The 15,574-nt window shown below is 36.1% G+C and overlaps 2 protein-coding genes across 2 annotated transcripts; both read right to left on the bottom strand.

The window, feature by feature from the left end:
* Positions 1 to 5,327: 5,327 nt before the first annotated feature.
* On the bottom strand, positions 5,328 to 9,343 carry LOC111435318 (denticleless protein homolog). The gene is made up of 16 exons (XM_023072772.1): positions 9,164 to 9,343; positions 8,962 to 9,077; positions 8,750 to 8,858; positions 8,576 to 8,640; positions 8,325 to 8,363; positions 8,106 to 8,202; positions 7,889 to 7,985; positions 7,735 to 7,798; positions 7,587 to 7,663; positions 7,413 to 7,485; positions 7,250 to 7,329; positions 6,999 to 7,083; positions 6,825 to 6,893; positions 6,690 to 6,757; positions 6,560 to 6,608; positions 5,328 to 5,982 (listed from the first exon to the last, which is right to left on the bottom strand). Exons 1-16 carry the CDS (start codon positions 9,228 to 9,230, stop codon positions 5,647 to 5,649), a joined length of 1,491 nt encoding a protein of 496 aa, XP_022928540.1. The 5' UTR covers positions 9,231 to 9,343; the 3' UTR covers positions 5,328 to 5,646.
* Positions 9,344 to 10,180: 837 nt separating this feature from the next.
* On the bottom strand, positions 10,181 to 15,528 carry LOC111435321 (anaphase-promoting complex subunit 10). Its single transcript, XM_023072775.1, has 6 exons — positions 15,212 to 15,528; positions 15,069 to 15,129; positions 14,890 to 14,982; positions 14,739 to 14,809; positions 10,772 to 10,876; positions 10,181 to 10,678 (listed from the first exon to the last, which is right to left on the bottom strand). Exons 1-6 carry the CDS (start codon positions 15,388 to 15,390, stop codon positions 10,609 to 10,611), a joined length of 579 nt encoding a protein of 192 aa, XP_022928543.1. The 5' UTR covers positions 15,391 to 15,528; the 3' UTR covers positions 10,181 to 10,608.
* Between the last annotated feature and the right edge of the window lie 46 nt (positions 15,529 to 15,574).

Below are 15,574 nucleotides of genomic sequence, written 5' to 3'. Positions count from 1 at the left end.
AGAGAGAGAGAGAGAGAGGGAGAGAGAGAGAGAGAGAGAGAGAGAGGGAGAGAGAGAGAGAGAAAGGAGCAAACTTTATTAACATCTGAGGAGAGAGAGAAAGAAAACCCTAATGGGTGATATAGAGGAGAGAGAAATCCTGCATAAACAGTGATCATTTCAAAAGGGTAATAAATAATTAATGGACATAAAGAAGAAAAAGACAGTGTTTTTAATAATGTCAATCTCTATTGAAGAACATGACACAAGAACAAGCAATTTTCTGTCTTTTTGGGAAAAATATTGTTCTAAAAAACATTATGCTCCAACATCTTATGCTTACTACCTTTGCTACCAACCATAATGAATACACAAGAGTTACTCCAATCCCGAGCGTACGTATTTTTAGTTCGGAGATTCAAATTTTTTATTTTTTGATAGACGATAATGATGTCTTAATCAGTTGAGATATGTTTAAATCGATAATTAGATATAATTTTTATTATTTTTATTGAGTTTACTTACAAATTTAGTTTGAAATTTAGAACATCAAGTCTATTGAGCTCGTCTAGAAAATTTTCAATAATTTTCAATTTAAAAAAGACGGGTTAGCAGATTCGATCATATGATCTTTTAAGTCAGAAAAAAAAAAAAAAAAAAAAAAAATTGATGGACAAGTAAAAAATTTTAACTTACAAATTTAACCTAATGAGTAAAAAGTTAAACTTAGAAATTTAACCTAGATGTCGGTTTATTTTTGTCATTTAGCTACCGTGTCGGGTCAAAAGAGTCGATATTCATTTAATTGACGAAAATATTTTATTTTATAAATGTTATTACAAAGGGTATGAGGGCAAATTTGGAAATTCAAACCCGTAATTAAAATTTTAAAAATTAAATTTTGTATAAATTTATGATGAATACAAGTTATTTTAGTTGACCCTATTTTTTTTACCTTATTAACTGATTTGATGTTGACCCAACATTGAATATTGATACAAGGCTTGTCACACGAGTTTCGGTGCTTAAGTTAGAGATGAACATGACCAGATTGAACACGTATTCAATGAGCTAGGTGCATGCACGGTATCACAATTGCACTCTTACAGTAGCGGAACAATGATTGTGCAGCACGTGTTCTAACCCAACGAACATGTTAGTCGTTAGAAATTTAGACTTTGCGGACAGCGATTGTGTGGCACTGATCGCCTCTTGCTTAGATCGAGGGTGAAATTGGCAAAGCGTAATTTCTTCTCCTATTTTATGCTCGGTTTTATTATTTTGTGTTGACCTAAATTTGTCTCGTGTTGGACTTGGATTTATCCTCTTGATGTTTTGAGTATTAATAGATTTACACTTTTCTTACTTTCATTTATCCATATAGTTTTGAATTTTTTTAAAAAAATTAAACACTATTTTTATGTATATAATTTATTTAATTATTTTGTTAGATTAAAATTTTGAAAATAATTAAAATTTAATTTTTAAAAACTAAAAAAACTAATTTTTTAAAATTGTATTTATTTTCACTATTTACAATACATTTTATTTTATTTTTTTAAAAAAAAATTAATTTCTTAACTAAATTCCAAAAACTATTTTATTAGTTTTCAAATTTTAATTTGGTTTTTGCAAAATATAAATAAAAATAATATTTCTAAACTTAATTATAAAAAAAATTCAATAATTATCAAATGAGCAAAAAAAAAAAATCTAATGATTTAAAATTGGCGAATATTAAAAAACCCAACATGATATTGTTATTAATTATTATTATTTAAATAAATTAAAACCAACCATAGTATTTAGATTCCTGCCGAAAGGCAACTAAAAAGCATGAGTGGAGAATTTTCAATGATTTGTTTTATTTTATTTTATTTATTTATTTATTTAATTAGCCGACGAAGAGAAGTTCACGATCTTGTAGACCATCTACCTCCACACGAGGTTACTCTATCAGACTACTACTACAATCTGTAGGAGTCTAGACTGTACCATCTACCTCCACACGAGGTTACTCTATCAGACTACTACTACAATCTGTAGGAGTCTAGACTGTATCTTAATCTCAGTGTGGCTGACTAGCCTCTCGAACCAACTACTGATCGTTAACGACTTGGTAAGTTTTGTCTCACCAATTAACTAATCAGACATGAGTCCCTCCTCGAGAGAATTTCTCCTTTTCCTCCCAACGTATTATTATTATTATTATTATTTGTAATGGTCTAGATTCACCGATATTGTCCTCTTTAGACTTTCCCTGTCCTCTTTGGACTTTCCCTCAAGGCTTTAAAATGCGTATGCTAGAGGAAGGTTTACACACTCGTATAAATGGTGTTTTGCTATCCTTCCTCCAATCGATGTGGGACTACCACCAAATCGACCCCTGAACCACCCCCCTTCAAGGCCCAGCGTCCTCACTGGCACTCTTTCCTTCCTCCGATCGATGTGGGACCGCCACCAAATCCACCCCCTTCAGGACCCAGCGTTCTTCCTAGCACACCGCCTCGTGTCTACCCCCTTCGGGGAACAGCGAGAAACCTGACTGTGATACCATTTGTAACTGCCTAGATCTACCGCTAGCAGATATTATTCTCTTTGAGCTTCCCCTTTCGGGCTTCCCCTCAAAGCTTTAAAACGCGTCTGCTAGGGGAATGTTTCTACACCCTTATAAATGGTGGTTTGTTCTCCTCCTCAGCCAATGTGGGACATCTCCTCCCCATCCCCAACGAAGGGGGGTGGATTGTGATGTCCCACATTGGTTAGGGAGGAGAACAAACCACCATTTATAAGGGTGTGAAAACCTTCTCCTAGTAGACGCGTTTCAAAGCCTTGAGGGGAAGCCCGAAAGGAAAAGCCCTAAAGAACAATATCTGCCGCCATTTCTATAATTATCCATATTTATCAATATGATATAATTAAATATTGCAAAATTTTTAATTTTTATTTAAATGGTCTTTCTCATAATCATTAATTTGTCGGGTAATATATTAAATTTTTAAAAAATAGATAATTTGAATTTTCAATTTCATCATGTACTTGCATGATTGTACATCAACCTCTTAAGGTGGTCGTTGCATGCATAATATGTCTAATATGCACGGAAATATTTCTTTAAAATATTTCGTAAACAATGTTGTGGATTTAAATGTTCGTAAAATCTATTTCAAATAAAAGTAACCATCAAGGAAATAGCGGAAACAAAATAACAAAAACTCAAAGGAGCGGAAACGCTCTGATCTAACCTAAAGGTTACAATTTAATCATAAATGCAATTGTCCTAGTTTTGATCCTATGGCTTCACTACGATATCGTAATCCGTACAAGATGCACTTTTCTTTTTCGGTGGTTCAATTATAAGAATTCTATGGTTAAGTGCGCTTTACTTGGAGCTGAGATGTATGTGAGTGAAGATAAAGATGCACTTTTCTTTTTCGGTGGTTCAATTATAAGAATTCTATGGTTAAGTGCGCTTTACTTGGAGCTGAGATGTATGTGAGTGAAGATAAGGACTCGTGTTGGTCTGTGGGGATGGTCTTTGGGCTTTTCCTTTCGAGCTTCCCCTCAAGGCTTTAAAACGCGTCTGCTAGGGGAAGGTTTTCACGCCCTTAAAAATGGTGGTTTGTTCTCCTCCCCAACCAATGTGAGACATCACAATCCACCCCCTTTCGAGACCCAGCATCCTCACTGACACTCTTTCCTTCCTCCAATCGATGTGGGACCACCCCCAAATTCACCCCCCTTTGGGGCCAGCGTCTTTACTGGCACACCGCCTCATGTCTACCCCCCTTCGGAGAACAGCGAGAAGGCTGGCAGATCGTCCAGTGTCTGGCTTTGATACCATTTGTAATGACCCAAATCCACCGCTAGCAGATATTGTCCTGTTTCCACACCCTTATAAATGATGGTTTGTTCTCCTCCCCAACCAATGTGGGACATCACATGGATGCAGGAAAATATTGGAGCACACAGGTGCCAGATTCTAGGCATGGGTCGTTACACTTCGAGATCTTGATCTAAGCTTATAAGTAGAATTTCAAAGAGATGTTCTTGGGATTAAAATTGAATTAATTAAAAATAACATAACATGTCATTTAAAACAATTTTTCAAACCTCCTTTTAGAAATATTCTTGATGATTAAATTACAACTTTTGTTTTTTCTAATTAATAAAAAAAAATGGTAAATTCTAGAATTACTTTAGCTTTTTACTTTTTTCAAAGCTATTTATTTTAACTTTTGTCACCAAGAAAGTAGTAAAATAAATAAATGCTTTTGTGGGCATTGTAAATATAATAATTATGTTAATATTATATAATAAGTCATAATGTATTTTAAATAAATTAAAGAGAATAGATATAAAGTATTTTCTTTTTTATTTTTTTCTTAGTTTTTGGTACTTTGGAATATTAAAGTAAAATAATAATAATAATTTTGTGTAAGATTCCCCAATCATTAGATGTGCAATAATTGGATGGTTTTTTTTTTTTTTTGCATTATTCAACCTATTAATTAACAATTTCAATGCATATGAATACATATAAAATTAAAACAACATAATATTGATATATTTCTTTTTAGTACTTTAACTTTCATCTTATTGCACAAATGGTCCATAATTAGTGTTAGGTCGTGGAGTCTGCTCTCTTATTTATAGTTTTGAAAATGTATTTCTATTATCTGTATTCTCTCTTATACATATTCATCAATACAAATCATTTAGCCAGAGACCTCCTTACATTCTCTCTCTTTTTTTTTTTTTTTTTTTTTTGTTCATCTAGAGTGTGTGCATTGTGCGATCCTAACAGAAAGAACACAATTTGTCTATTTTAAATTTGGCATGTGTCATTGGTGACATTAATAATTTAATTTGTTCAAAGGTTAAATTTAAAATAACGACTAATTTGGACTTTACAGGTATCTAAAATCATTAGGAAGAGAAATCTATCTTGCTAATTTGAAGCTTTATGAGACGTCAAAATATTCTTGTACTTTTCGTTTTATAAGATAACTGCTGTGAAAGAGGAAAATTTAATAGGAAGCCTGCCCATACCTACTTATTCAAACCAAACAACTTTTAGTCCTTCGGGTTGAGGTTGTGTAGGCCTTAATCGCCCACTACCAAATAAAGAGGATTTTCGAACAAATCCACAAAGAAGAACCTAAAAGAATTGTTTCAACACATATGATATAAAAGTCTCAGGTAGAGTTCCTAAGAGAGTGGCTATCCACGGGAGCTTCGACCAACTACCATCTATAACAATTAGAGATGTGTCATTTAGCTCTCGAGACCCGAGCTCAAAAGGGAATTGCTCCAAATAGAGAATCTTCTTCGTCTCTACCTTGATCTTATGATCAAAATGTTATATATACCAAAATGAGTTAAAATACCATAATACACATCTTACAAAATTGCATCCCCTTCACTGTGCATCTCAAATGCAAGCCTACAAATCCATACCCCATTACAGTAAGCCTACAAAATACCACATAATCTCATAACATTCAGAACTAAGGTATAAACTTAACCCAAAAAACTCAGCTTCCAACTGCAAACTTGGGGAGGTTCGTGTTCAAAAGGCTTATATTTGAATGCACCACCAAAATTGAGGTAAAGAGTGGATGAACAATATGTACTCTCTAGAAATTTGAAGAATCGATTGAGGCTTTATGAAGCAACTAGAAAGTAATCTCGGATTGTTTTTCTTTTCATGGAGGAAGGAGGAATAAGAACAGAAGATGGGCTTTTTGCAGTGGCTTCAGGTGTTTTCTCAAAGCTTTCAATTAAAGCAGCGTCTGATAAGAATCTTTTTACCTTGGATTCAGGAGTGCCTAATTTGGGCTCCATGATATTGCCATTGGCTCTGTCAAAGTATGGAGAGTCCGAACTATCAGAATCTTTGGCCTGTTCTAAAGTCGGCATTGCCATAATTCTCTTTCGATTGCATGAAGTTGCTCTTTTGCTTGAGCTGCAGCTGCTGTTTTGGGAATTCCATATCCGAACCTATCAGATAATTTGCCAAATAAACATCATCAAAAGGCAATCTTGTAGAATTTATAAGGTTTAAAAGGGTTTTTCTTAACGTGGGAACGTTTTACCTCCAAATCAAAATTATGTCTAAACTAGTTGAGCCAAGCTCATATTAACATTTTAATCTAATAATTGAACTTTATAGTTACACATCAAACTTTGTGTAAACAATTTTTGTCTCCTTAGAACTTAGGGACACAGTTATACAACCTATAGAACAAATCATGTTCGAATAAAGTCGTTTGCCTAAAGAATTTTTGTAAATTATTTGTTAGAAACTCGGACAAAGAAAGGCATTTAAATACTATGTTTTGAATTCAATAGACTAATGTTGACATCTAACGACTAATGAAAGATTATGGCAAAAACTACCGAACTTATAGAGTTGGATTAAAATATATTAATTTGAAAGTGAAAGAATTATTAAAATGTAGAGATAGTATAGTAATTGAATTAATTTACGAATTATGAAAATCTTAGCAACCGAAGGAATTGTGTTTAGAGAATAAGAAATTGAATTGTATATCCAGTTTGTAATTCGCTTGCATACCGTGAAATCATCCGAAGATGTCACAAACTTCCCAACTTCAAACGAAGACCTGAAAGAGGTTAAAATTATCAGAATGATTTAATAATCATAGAGGGCTGAGAGCAAGTGGCAAAAGGTTTGGAGAAGATACCAATCCACCGCCGAAACTTCTCCATTATGTTTCGTTAATGTGATGGGATCTTCATGAGGCTTATCCACCTGATTACACAGCTTTATAAATTCGTGTCACAATTTAACAATAGCTTGTTATTAAAAAGAATCTGACCTGCCAGATATGGGCATTTCCATCGGTAGAACCACTGAGAAGGTAAGAGGCATCAGGACTGATCACAGACTGCATAAGCAAGCATTCAAACATTCATAATGAATAATATATTCAAGGAATTTTTTGTTAAGAACAAGTAACTTCATGGCTTTCTGGGACAACGACAACACTCACCTTTACAAAGAATGAATCTATTTGGCAGCCAGAAAACGATTTCATAGGACCCTTCTCCAGCTGAAGTACATTGTACAAATATATTCTGTTATAGGGACAGAAAAAAATTATGTCATTTTCTTATTTGCACACATGATACAAGCCAAGTTTGCACAAAAGTAGCTATTTGCAGGCACGCAATCCCAAAGAAGCTAGATCTAAGTGTTCAGGAACCATGAAACTGGAAGGAATAGCTCGAGATTCATAATTACCTATTATCCATGCAAGATGCTGAAAGAAGTGACCCATTTGCGTCTTGGGATAAGCTAGATATACCATGTAATCTCGTATCCTACAAATCATGGTGAATTATGTATACTTAGACTCGACAAAAATCTAAATAAGATGTCATTTTATCTTTGAATTGAGCATTACCTTGTCACTGGATTTGGGTTGGCACCAAGTGATTGCATTTTTCAAATTTCTTGTATCCCAGAACTTCACTACACTATAGACAAAAAAACAAAGAACGATCATCAGTAACATTATATAGCTACGGACGAGGCATTAGCTCTATATAAGATTATTGACTGTAAATCCTATACCCACCTATCCACTGCACCAGCTGTGGCTACAGAGAGTTCGTCCTTTAGATAAAGAACTGAAGTTATACTCTTCGAAGCAGACTGGAAGAATTGAAAGAGTAAGTAAGGTTTTATGCCAATCAAATGATGAAGAGAAAATGCCAATAGCAAACCTTTTGACGCCTGATGCGCTTTGCATGAGGGGAAAGATGGGCTCCTTTCACTACAGCACTTGCCCTGTTTCAGGGTAATTTGGTAAGTTGTTAGAACACTATAAACTTGGGAACTCTAACAGTTAAAACATCAAAGACTACCAATTCTACTTACCGCAAGCACAGCTCCTTATTGCCAACTTTGGAACAAGAAGGGATTCTCAAGTCCCAAAGAGCAAACGAGCCATCTCTAGAACCAGATACAATTATATCTATATGGGTCAAAGAAAATCAACCATTAGAGGAAAGTAGCTCTCTTTTGCAATCACTCAGATATGGCTTTTTGGATGTTTAGACAAAGATTCTTGTGTTAAAAAACATGAAATGTGTACCATGATTAGTTGGGTGAGATGATATAGACTTCACACTTCCTTTGTGCCCTCTCAATATTCCTATGCATTTCATTTCCTGAACATCCCATAGCTTCATCTGCAGAAGTTCAACAGAAATGTACGACTCACTCACAGATGAAAACGTGTGACAGAGTTCAAAATATCGACGATGTTCAATAGATGAATTAGCTGATTCAAGAGCTAAATTATGATACTTACAGATTGATCACCCGAAGCTGTGATCATTTGAGTATCGTCCTGAACAATATTAGCATTCATGATTAGGATGCAGTTATCATTATAAGAACTATATAAATCAGTATTTAAATAAAAGCCAGTGATTCCAAGTATTCTGCCTAGTGAATTACTGCTTTCTGTTGAGAAATTGAACTGTATTGGTGGAAATAAGAACATGCAAAAGCTCAAATACTGAATTAGTAAGTTCAGGGAGGGTTGAATTTGTGAACTGCCTTAAGCCAACAAACATCAAACACGGCATTGCGATGGGCTTCCCATTCACAGATCCTAGAATTCTCTGTAATAGGAAAAAAGAAAAAAAAAATTACATTCGTCAACTAACTAGAAAATAAATTCAACCAAATTTCAGATCAACATGGTTGATACGAGGGAAAAGAGACCTGAACCTGAATTTTCCTGATGAGATGAAAACAACGAAAATTTGCTGCGAGTATTGAACAGGCTTACAATCCCATCCTCATCCGAAAGTGCAAATATGTGAGAATTTTTCGACGTCTACAAAAACACATGTTCACAACATCCTTCATTCATTCTCAGATCCAAACAGTGAAAAATATGCAAATACAAAACAACAACAATAGGTCAGTCGAATCAAAACCTTGCAGAACGAAACGGCCAACGGCGGCGTCTGGTCCCCGTTGTGTTCAATGGCAAGAGCTCCGACTTCCTTGAAGCTAAGCGCAATATCAGCGGCAAATCGCGGCCGCTTTCGAACTGAAAATGAAATAGCGGAGTGTTATACATCGATTATAACAAGAAAACACAAAAACAGCGATTTGCGGGGGTAGAGAGAGGGAAACCTCTGAATCCACTGAGCTCTCTGGAACTGAGATCTTGGAAGAATGATGACGATCTTGAAGATTCCATTGGAGTAGCTTGAATCGGTGTCGGGAGAAAGAAAACGAAGATGAAAAAATGTTGGAAGATGGATTACTGGCTTGAATCTGAAGAGATTTACGCTCCCCATTTGGCGCCATTGGCTGTGTTCAAATGGCGGGAACTTGAATTTGACCTTTTGTTCGTTCTTGGCGGAGGCGCCATCTTTATTTTCTTCCAAATTTATTATATTAAATTTTTATTTTTTAAATTTTTTAAATTTATTATATCAAATTTGTCTAAATATTGCTGTTATAATTTTAAATTTTTAAAATTTATATAATATTTTTAACCTTCTTGTAAATTTTCATTTGTTAAAAATAATATTACTGCATATATGTACGAAATTAGTGAATGAATTAACCATCATTTCTGCAATAGAATGTTATATATTCGCCTATTTAGTTTATAAGATTGTCTTATATGTAACTACTTGAAATCATCGAGATACCCTAACCACCATGGAGCTAACCATCTCGGTGTTACCGTATATATTTCTCTTTATGTCTTCTCTCTTTGAGTGTATGAGTTGTATGATTCTTAACCGCGATCTATGAAGATGATAAAAAGAAAACAAATCCAAACCCAAATAATAATCGAGAGTACCAACGATCATATCATAGCTTTGTCGATGAAATTATCAACCCTCCTGTTGAACTAGATGGGGCCTAGATTTTGTTTCCGTTGGTTTTTACTTTTGAAAAGTATAATATAGATCGTGTCCGTACAAAATTTAATTCAGTATACTACCTGAATGAGTGCATCACTTGAATCTCGTAACTCAAATTGTCTCCTCGATACAGTTAAACTCTAAACGTACAATTAGATCATATTAGAGTGTACATAGTTTCCAAATTAAATATACTTTAACTAGTCATAGAACGTTCTTAGTTTCCAAGTTAAATATAGTTCTAAAACTCATGAACTACCCATATACAAAATTGAAAATTTAGAATTCTAACGGATTAGACATCAAATGAAACGTTCCACCAACCAAATAAACAATTCTTGAAACTTCACGAACTTTCTAGACACCGACACAAAAAATTCAAAAACTAAACCGGTAATTTAACTAGAAAAAACCATCCCTATCAGCCTAGACTAAGCTACACTTTGTGTTTCCTTTGCAATACAATATTATATGACAGTAAAAAAAAAATCGAATCTCCTAAAGTTTTCGAGGTACAGTCCTACTTTCAACTACCTAAACACGACACGACTTCCTGGTTAAAAAATTATCGATGTGATTCGGGTTGATTAATATGGGTAAGGTCACAAGAATTCTATATAACTTGAGACAAAATATACATACAAATTGGTTTTTGCTGTTGGAACAGGCATCAGTCAGGTCTCGTCAGCTTTTTTTTGGTCATCTTATAGTAGAATAAGTGATGAACTCTCTTGAAGTAAATTGAAATGGTTGATGAGGAATTGGGTTCCTGCATTAGATGAAATATGGAAAGTATTTAAAATCGATGGTGTCAATGATAAGCGATCCTGCAATTGTCGAGAATAAAAGCATAACTACTCACGGTCGAGGCCCGTAAACTTTGATCTGCCGGACATGAGTATCCCTGCCATTGAGGTGATTTGATAGAACAGCAATTTGCAACATAAAAGTGTTCACAAATGTATCCCTGCAAAGTGTAACCGTTCTAAATGAGTTGAAGGATTTGAGTGTCCCTTAGAGACGTGTAAGTTATATAATTCATGAGTATCAGTGGCAACTTGTGCGAACCTCAACTATTTTCATGGGACTACCTTCTGATCCTACCACTTTTAGTTGTTAAGGTAACACGTAGGATATTAAATTTTAAGTAGGTGTTCGTCGGAACTCATACTCCCTAAATCCTTCGTTATTTATGTGGTCCTTGATCACTAGGCCAACCCGGACGCATAATAAGAAAGAAGCCTTTTAAGAAGGATGAAAGAAAAAGCAACACTCTTGGAGGAATTCTCATATTTCTACGGGTTCCCTTCCTCTTATAGACGCCACAAGCCGCATTAACCAACCTTCCACTATACTACTTATCCCTACTCACTGTGCCACCAAAAGTGTTCCAACTACTGAAAGTATTTGTAGGAATTTCCTATTGTAAGGCAATATTGAGAATGCGGGAATTCATCTGATCAACTGGGACAAGATCCTCCGGGCTTGATGATTGCCAGGTGTAACAACTCAAGCCCACTGCTAGCATATACTGTCCACTTTGGTCCGTTACGTATTGTCGTCAGCCTCACGGTTTTAAAACGCGTATGGTAGGGAGAGGTTTCCACACCCTTATAAGGAATACTTCGTTCCCCTCTCGAACCGATGTGGGATATCACAATCCACCCCCCTTGGGAGCCCAACGTCCTCGTTGGCGCACTACCCAGTGTCTGGCTTTGATACCAATTGTAACAGCCAAAGTCCACCGCTAGCAGATATTGTCCGCTTTGGTCCTTTACATATCACCATCAACCTCACAATTTTAAAAAGCGTATGGTAGGGAGAGGTTTCCACACCCTTATAAGTAATGCTTTGTTCCCCTCTCCAACTAACGTAGGATCTCACGCCAGGCTGCTCACTTTCCCCATATTTTCACTATTTCTCTTTGACAGCAAGCTTCGGGTATGGGATGCATTTCTTTACCATCAATGAAATGCTTCTCATGTGTGTGCCTATCTATATATAAGTTTCCACCCATACGGTAATAAGGAGTCCGACCTTATCTATAATTTACTGACTGCTTCAGAATTAAATCAACTTATCCTGTGAACTTCTTCTGAACTCATTAGTTGGATCACCTACTCAGACCGATAATCCATATCCAGATTCATGAACTAATGAAATAGCAGATTTTGCAGTTCATATCAATGGCCTGAGATATAGAGAATTACATCCTTTTTTTATTACCATATCACTAAGATAGTTAGGTTTAGACTTTTCGATATATATCCATCACACTTCAGAAGGCACTATCTAAAAGATGTTCTGGCTATCAAAAGGTTTAATTAATAACTAAAAAAGACAAATCGAGCTTTCCAATGGGATATTGGTAGCAATAACACAAACTGATCCTAATCAAAGAATGAGCTAATGAAAGTGCACTAATTTACAACATAAATTAATGGGTAAAATATGCTTTTGATCCTTTGGTTTGAAGACAAGTTTCTATTCGGTCCCTACATTTCAAAAACTGATAGTTTGGTCCTTCACCTTTAACAAAAAGTTCAAAATGGTCCCCTGACGAATAGTTAACGGAAAAAAATTTTGACAATTGATTTTATTTTTTTAGCTTATGTGAAATTGGTCTCTCTTTCTTCTCCTACCCTTCTTCTTCCTCCTTTATTCCCCTCTATGCTGTTTCAGAGCTTCTTCTCCAGTGAAAATGAAAACAATCTCCTCTCTCTTTCTAAAATTTCATATTCTTTATTATCTTTTCTCACTCTAAAAACACCCCCCCCCCCCCNAAAAACCCCCCCCCCCCCCCTTATTATCTCTCTCCCCTCTCTCTCTCTCTTCAATGTGTCTTTTTTTCCTCTCTCATTCGCTAATGTCCAATATCAGTTTGTTATTACCAAAAAAATAATAATAAAAAAAATCACCATCTTTTTAACTAAAGATAATTAAGATTTTTTCTCTTGGACATTCCATCATTCCCATCTCATATCAAAGTACTTATCCTTTCTCATAAACTTAGTACATTCAAATCCCAAAACATCAGCCAAATGTCTTTATATCTAATTAGTAACCTCATAACTAGATTTCCCTCCAGCACATGACAATTCCCTCAAAATGTTAGGAAGAACAACCATTGCCGTAACTTGGCTCAGACTCATCAAAAGGAAATTGGATCCAACCATTTTAATCCACTGTCTGACATGGTTGTTGTCCAATAAAACATACTCGTATTCATAGCAACCAGCAGAATTTCATCAGTCAACTCAGCAAAAAGTGGACTGAATAAATACGACTCCCGTGTCCCTTCAGGATATACAACCAAATCCCCTTCTCCAAGCAATTTTTGCATTGCTTCTGTGACATCCCACATCGGTTGGGGAGGAGAACGAAACACTCTTAATAAGGGTATGGAAACATCTCCCTAGCATACGTGTTTTAAAAACCTTGAAGGGAAGCCCAAAAGAGAAAACCCAAAGAGGACAATATCTGCTAGCGGTGGACTTGGGCCTTTATAAATTGTATCAAAGCCAGACATCAGAAGATGTGCTAGCGAGAAGACTGAGTCCCAAAGGTAGGTGAACACGAGATGGTGTGCCAACAATGACACTGGCCCTGAAGGGAGGTGGACTGGGGGTCCCACGTCGATTGGAGAAGGGAACGAGTGCCAGCGAGGACGCTGGCCCCCAAGGATGGTGGATCATGAGATCCCACATCGGTTGGGGGAGGAGAACGAAACACCTTTAATAAGGGTGTGAAAACCTCTCTCTAGCAGACGCGTTTTAAAAACCTTGAGGAAAAATCCAAAAGGGAAAGTCCAAAGAGGACAATATATGGGGCTTGGGCCTTTACAACTTCACCATTGGCTTCATGGATGACTCTTGCTAGATCCCAAGCAGGAAGTATGAAATTCATGTGTCCATAGTTAGAGAAGACTTGGATATGAGCAAATGAGAGAAAAAAGAGACCAGTTGTAGAGAGAGACAATCAAGAGGGTCAAGTTTTGATCGTAGTCACTTAGTCATGGCCAACAAAAGAAAATACTTTTTTTTGGTGCCTAAAAGGAAAAATCATCAATTGTCACTAAGAAGAATATGAAAGAGGTAAACTGCGAATTCAAAAGAACAATTTCAATAGGGGTGGAAAACTCCCAATTGCATTATCTACTAGGACAAAGTGTATGCCTAAATGTAAGGGGGTTAGTGTTAGACTGTTCTTGCACAATGGAAGTGTGAGGCATTTAGTCAGGTGGCGGGACGCCCTCTTTTGTAATACTGTAAGAAAAGGATAAAAAGAGGGGCCTATCAGAGGGGTAGGCTGGTAGTGAGTAGCTAAAAGTGAAGAGGACAACGCCTCTCTGATTGGGAGCTATAACTTGTAATTTTCTTGCCTATGTTTCAGTATTTCTAGCACAAGCTATCAAACTCAATAAATCTTTCGTGATATAAACGCTCCTTATCGAATCAAACTCGTGAAGTCTGTTCCAACTCTTATTTTAGAAGTATCCCTCCCGATGAACCAAGAATAACGAGTCGCTTGAATTATTATGATAAGAGATTTCAACAAACTACTTTATTAGCTCAAGGAAATACTAGTCCTGTCACCAATAATTTAAGGGATAAAACAAAACTCTAGATAAGAACAATGTTGAGGCATATTGAGATTAAACCCAAGATAACCCATTTCTGATCCTAACAACTGCATCTATTATTTGGCGCTTCATCTAAAACCCAAGATTGAATCAAACAAGAACAGTTCACTGAAGCGAAGATATTTTATGAAGAAAACGGACAAAAAAACAACAGAAATGGTAAGTGGTGTTGATGTTCTGCACTTACTTTGGATCACTTCCGGACAATGATAAATAAACCCAACCAGTTGGCTTAACGAGCTCCACGGTTTTTATTTCCTAAATTCAACCAAAGTAATATATTCAAAATGATTAAAAACTTGTATGTTTGGAGAGAAATCCTGAAAATTATGAATTACCTTCAAATTATGGAAGCCGTCCCCTGCGCGAATAGATACCTTACTCGGCGTGTAGCTCTCGTCAAGCTTAAAATCTACGTAGAGAACAACCAGCTGCAAAAATCCCCAATTATTCCTCAAAATTTCGACCTCAAATAGAATTCTAACAGTTCGAAGTTATAAGAGTCACAATCTCATACCTGCAATTTCACTTTCTTCTGAAATTGAACGTTCACCAAATGAGGTTGAGCGCCATCAGATCTGTAACCAACAGTATTAGCAATACGAAACAAAAAATTTCATGCCGCAAACATAAGGAGAAGTGCAGAGAGGGAATTTTAACTGCCAATAAGTTTCAAGGTTATCATCGCGTAGGGCGGAGACGCCATTCCCAGGTTTGCACGAGCTAACACTCCAAGCGGCCTTTTTCCCCATTTCTCTGAGATCGTCTTCAACCACGAGAACTTGATTTCCTCCTGTAAGCTTCACATCGTCTTCTCCTTCCGACGACTCCGTCGCCATAGCCTCGGCCTCCTCGAGCTCCGCTATCTCGATTGATTGCTGAATGACCGGGAGTCCGCCCCTTTCGCTCACGCTCGGCGAACGGCGCTCGACACCCTCCACTCTCTTTTGAATTTTCCACTTTTTTTTCACTTTTTAATTGTTGAATTAAAAAAATAAAATAAAATAAAAAGTTTCGTACTCA

The sequence above is a fragment of the Cucurbita moschata genome, unplaced genomic scaffold, assembly GCF_002738365.1.
Source record: "Cucurbita moschata cultivar Rifu unplaced genomic scaffold, Cmos_1.0 Cmo_Scf00048, whole genome shotgun sequence".
NCBI classification, from domain to species: Eukaryota; Viridiplantae; Streptophyta; class Magnoliopsida; order Cucurbitales; family Cucurbitaceae; genus Cucurbita; species Cucurbita moschata.
This window is presented reverse-complemented; position numbering and strand designations above follow the sequence as displayed.